The 4,195-nt window shown below is 34.1% G+C and overlaps 1 protein-coding gene across 1 annotated transcript; it reads left to right on the forward strand.

Annotated features, from left to right (window-relative positions):
• The first annotated feature begins 1,345 nt into the window (after positions 1–1,345).
• Positions 1,346–3,521, forward strand: LOC112519883 (alcohol dehydrogenase-like 1). Its single transcript, XM_025128197.1, has 7 exons — positions 1,346–1,382; positions 1,462–1,604; positions 1,691–1,728; positions 1,801–2,212; positions 2,315–2,554; positions 2,866–3,024; positions 3,382–3,521. The coding sequence occupies exons 1-7, from the start codon at positions 1,346–1,348 to the stop codon at positions 3,490–3,492; spliced, it is 1,140 nt and encodes a 379-aa protein (XP_024983965.1). The 3' UTR covers positions 3,493–3,521.
• The last annotated feature ends 674 nt before the right edge of the window (positions 3,522–4,195 follow it).

A 4,195-nucleotide genomic window follows, 5' to 3' on the forward strand; every position in this document is an offset into this window, starting at 1 on the left:
TATTAATTCAACCTTAATCTGAGTTTCTAGACAAGAAAGAGGGTAAGCAATTGAAATTTTATTCTAAAACCCATCTTTTTTAGTCTTTTCATGACTTATGATTTGTCAAATTTGTAGTTTTCTTTATTGGTTTTGATGTTTATCTTAAAACTCAAGTTTCTTAGTTCTTTGCTCTTGGTGTAAATCGAACACATTTGTGGAATCGTTTAAATATATTGGATTTTAAACTGTCATACAATTTTTTTCATCGATAGTCTATAATTGGAACCATAACTCTTATTTATTCAAATTGTATTAATATGTAAAGACCAAGTGTAACTTATATCATCGTTAAATCTTATCTTATAAAACCAGTGGAACTTCTAAATCGTTAAAATTCATGGCTCCCGCCGCATTGCGCGGATACACAACTAGTATTATTAAATCAAAAATAAATGACTTTCTTACTAACTCTAATTAAATTATAAAAAAAATTAAAAAAATTACACAAAAACAATAATTTTTAAAATAGTTAATTTGATATTAATATTGATATATCTATTTTTAAAATTTTATGATATTTTCAAATTTATATTTTATTCAAAAACAAAAACATTATATTTTTCTCAAAACCACCTAAAAACCATATTAAAATATCTACAGAAACGGAATAAAACGAAATACTAAAATCGAAATATATCTTACTACATTGTACGGATACCCTTCTAATACTTCTCAAAGCTCAAAAATACATTGCTTTCAATATTCAACAACTCGTACGTTACTCTCAAAGGACATACCTGTTTACGTCTGAGTGGCCACCGTTCAACTTACTTTTAGAAGTAGGGTTTTTTAACGTATGAAATATATATCTTAAACTTTAAAGGGTGCTACAGAATATTAGAAAATATAAAAAAAAACATTAACAAAAAATAACGAAAAAAGTATTTCTAAAATTCGGCTAAAACATATCGAGCGATTTTGCAAACACGTAGGTGCCATTTACCTAAATGCTTAACGCTATGAGTCAACACTACAATTTTATTTTATTGGATAAGATTGTAGTACATCAAAACGTATCATATACAACAATTTACCTGGTAAACGCATACCCGGGTAAGAGCCGTCACCCTCATTTATCGGATAAGACTCTACATCCTTATCATTGCTCTAAACGGATAAAATTTTTGATCCTTACCATGTTCATCAAGTAAAAGGGTAGACTGTTGTTTTGTACCCATGATAAGATATTTAATTCACTTGTCTTCTAAATAACCAAATTGGTCCACTCTAAACCAAGTTATAAAGTGAATGATTGGAGTGCCCTTTGGCTTTCACATTTTCTTAAGAGAACGACTYGGCRAACATGGCGGACAATGTTCTCGACGTTATCACTTGTAAAGGTACATGTATTACTACTTTTCTTATACATGCGAAAAAAGGGTTTTATCGTCGTCGTAGCTAACGAAAGTGGTGGTGCAGCGGCGGTTGTACGGGAGCTGGGTGGGCCGGTGACGRTGGAGGAGATAAAAGTGGATCCACCGAAAGCATCAGAAGTCAGGATCAAGATGTTGTGTGCGAGCATTTGTCATACCGACATTCTATGTTGTAATGGCTTTCCCATTGTACGTAGTTGTCGAAAATGGTTTGCACGTAACGTTTTGAAATATCTGGTTATGTATTTTGATCTAACGTTTTTCTACGATTGCAGCCTTTATTTCCGCGTATTCCTGGACATGAAGGAGTCGGGTACGTATGTCACTCGTTTTAATAATTAATTCATTAAWTTATGGATTAATTATATAGCATGGTTTTGTGCAGAATGATAGAGAGCGTAGGGATAAACGTGAAAACCGAAGTGAAGCCGGGGGACATAGTGATGCCACTTTACCTCGGTGAATGTGGACAATGCTTGAATTGTAAATCAGGAAAGACCAACATTTGTCATGTGCACCCACTTGGCTTCGATGGTCTCATGCCCGACGGCACTTCCAGGATGTCGGTGGCTACAACCGGAGAAACCATATACCACCACTTTAGTTGCTCGACATGGTCGGAGTACATGGTCATTGACATCAACTACGTGCTCAAGATCGACCCAAAGATGCCTCTCCCTTACGCCAGTTTCTTGTCGTGTGGGTTCACCACCGGCTTTGGCGCACCCTGGAAGGAGACCCCGATTCACAAGGRTWCCTCTGTTGYTGTTTTTGGCCTTGGGGCGGTTGGTCTCGGGGTACATAACTCATCCTTCACTTGACGTAATAGTAATTGTTCGATTATAATCCACACCTGTATGACAGATTTACTGGGTTCTTTTGATTTGACTAATTTACAGGCTATAAAAGGAGCACAAATGCAAGGGGCATCGAAAATAATAGGAGTGGACATAAATGAAACTAAGTCGACTAAGGGAAAGGTGTTTGGGATGACCGATTTCATCAACCCTAACGACCATCCAAATCAATCGGTCTCCGATTTAGTGAAAGATATAACCGACGGGCTAGGTGTCGACTATAGTTTCGAGTGCACCGGAGTCCGATTGCTATTGAACGAAGCCATCGAGGCTTCCAAAATTGTAAGCACAATACATGATCCTAATTAACTTTCCAATTATCAGAAGATTTTATCCAATATTAGGGGGTGTTTGGAATTGTCTATTTGAAACAACTTATGTTTTTTTTTTTAAAAGCACTTATCAACTTATTATAAGTCAGAAAGATTTAATTTCTTCAAAAACTCCTTATTACCGGATTGGCACCTGTATAAGTTGTTTATCCAAACATTTAAAAGTGTTTATTACCCGTGTTACACCAAAATACGTCAATAAGTTGTTTTTATAAGCAATCTCGAACACCCCTTTAATGATTATAATTATTTAAATTTCAGGGATTAGGGACAACGGTATCGATCGGCGTTGGATTAGACCCAAATTTGGCAATTAAAAACACAACATTACTTTGTGGTCGGACAGTAAAAGGGTCATTTTTGGGTGGCGTAAAAACCCGATCGGATCTTCCCATCTTGATTGATAAATGCATCAATAAGGTAAAAGTTAAACCGTTACATGACATCCATTTTTGACATTGATAAATTCAGGGTGGTGCCTGATTGGTTTGAGCTTGGCTCTAAAGGTCAAAAGTACCAGGAGGTCCCAGGTTCAAATCCAATGAGGAATAAAAATCCCATTGTGGGAACGGAGGTTCAAATACGGTAAATCCAGGCGATCTGCAAAGCAGGTGGTCGTTCTGGGATTAGTCGGCTCGCATAGCGGGTTGGATATCCAAATTAATCAAAAAAAAAAATCTTTTTGTTATATTTATCTTTGTTTTTCCATCAGACGTATTAGCATTCTTTTTTATACATGTCATTTTCTTTTGTATGATATTAATTATGAAACTGCAGGATATAGACCTGGACGAGCTTTTGACACACGAAATACAATTCGAAAATATGCACGAAGCATTTGATATATTGAAGAAACCCGATTGCCTCAAAGTTCTCGTCAACTTCTGATTAAAATGAATCACGCAGGTGCTGTTTACCAAACGCTTGCTCGGGTAAGCGGTTACCAAGTCATTTTACTTTACCGGATGAATATGACAAGGGCTAATAATCTTACCTAGTAAGAGCGAAGACAATAATCGAGAGTTTTACCCGGTAAGTAAGGACGAGGACTCTTACCAGGATAAATTGTTGCATACGAGACGTTTTAGTGAATAAAATTTTACCTGATAAATAAACGATAATATTGAATTTTATCGATAAGTACTTACCGAATAAGTGTTTAAGTAAACAGCTTGTAATATCGTATATTTCATATTATGCACCAGACCCGTGAAAACAAAGTTTGTGACCTTTTTTTAGTCAATCAATAAAAAGAAAATGGTTGTGATCAATGTAATTATTTTTAATATTTATTTAGTTATATTCAAAATAAAAAATATGTATATTATATTATAAAGTATTTGACAAGAATTTTTAAAAATTATTTTTTATACATGAAGTACTGTTTATTGATGCATATTACTTAAAATTTAAGATTATAAATAATTGTATGTAAGTACAACTTATTAAAGTTTTATGTTTGAATTTGTATAACTAAGTGTAGATAAATATAGTCAAATACAAGATAAACATTAATATTTTATACATGTGTTTTTATGATAATACTAATCAGATCAATTATGTTCAACACTACAATAAAATTGATTTTATG

The sequence above is a fragment of the Cynara cardunculus genome (genome assembly GCF_001531365.2).
Source record: "Cynara cardunculus var. scolymus isolate 2C chromosome LG 10, CcrdV1, whole genome shotgun sequence".
NCBI lineage: Eukaryota > Viridiplantae > Streptophyta > Magnoliopsida > Asterales > Asteraceae > Cynara > Cynara cardunculus.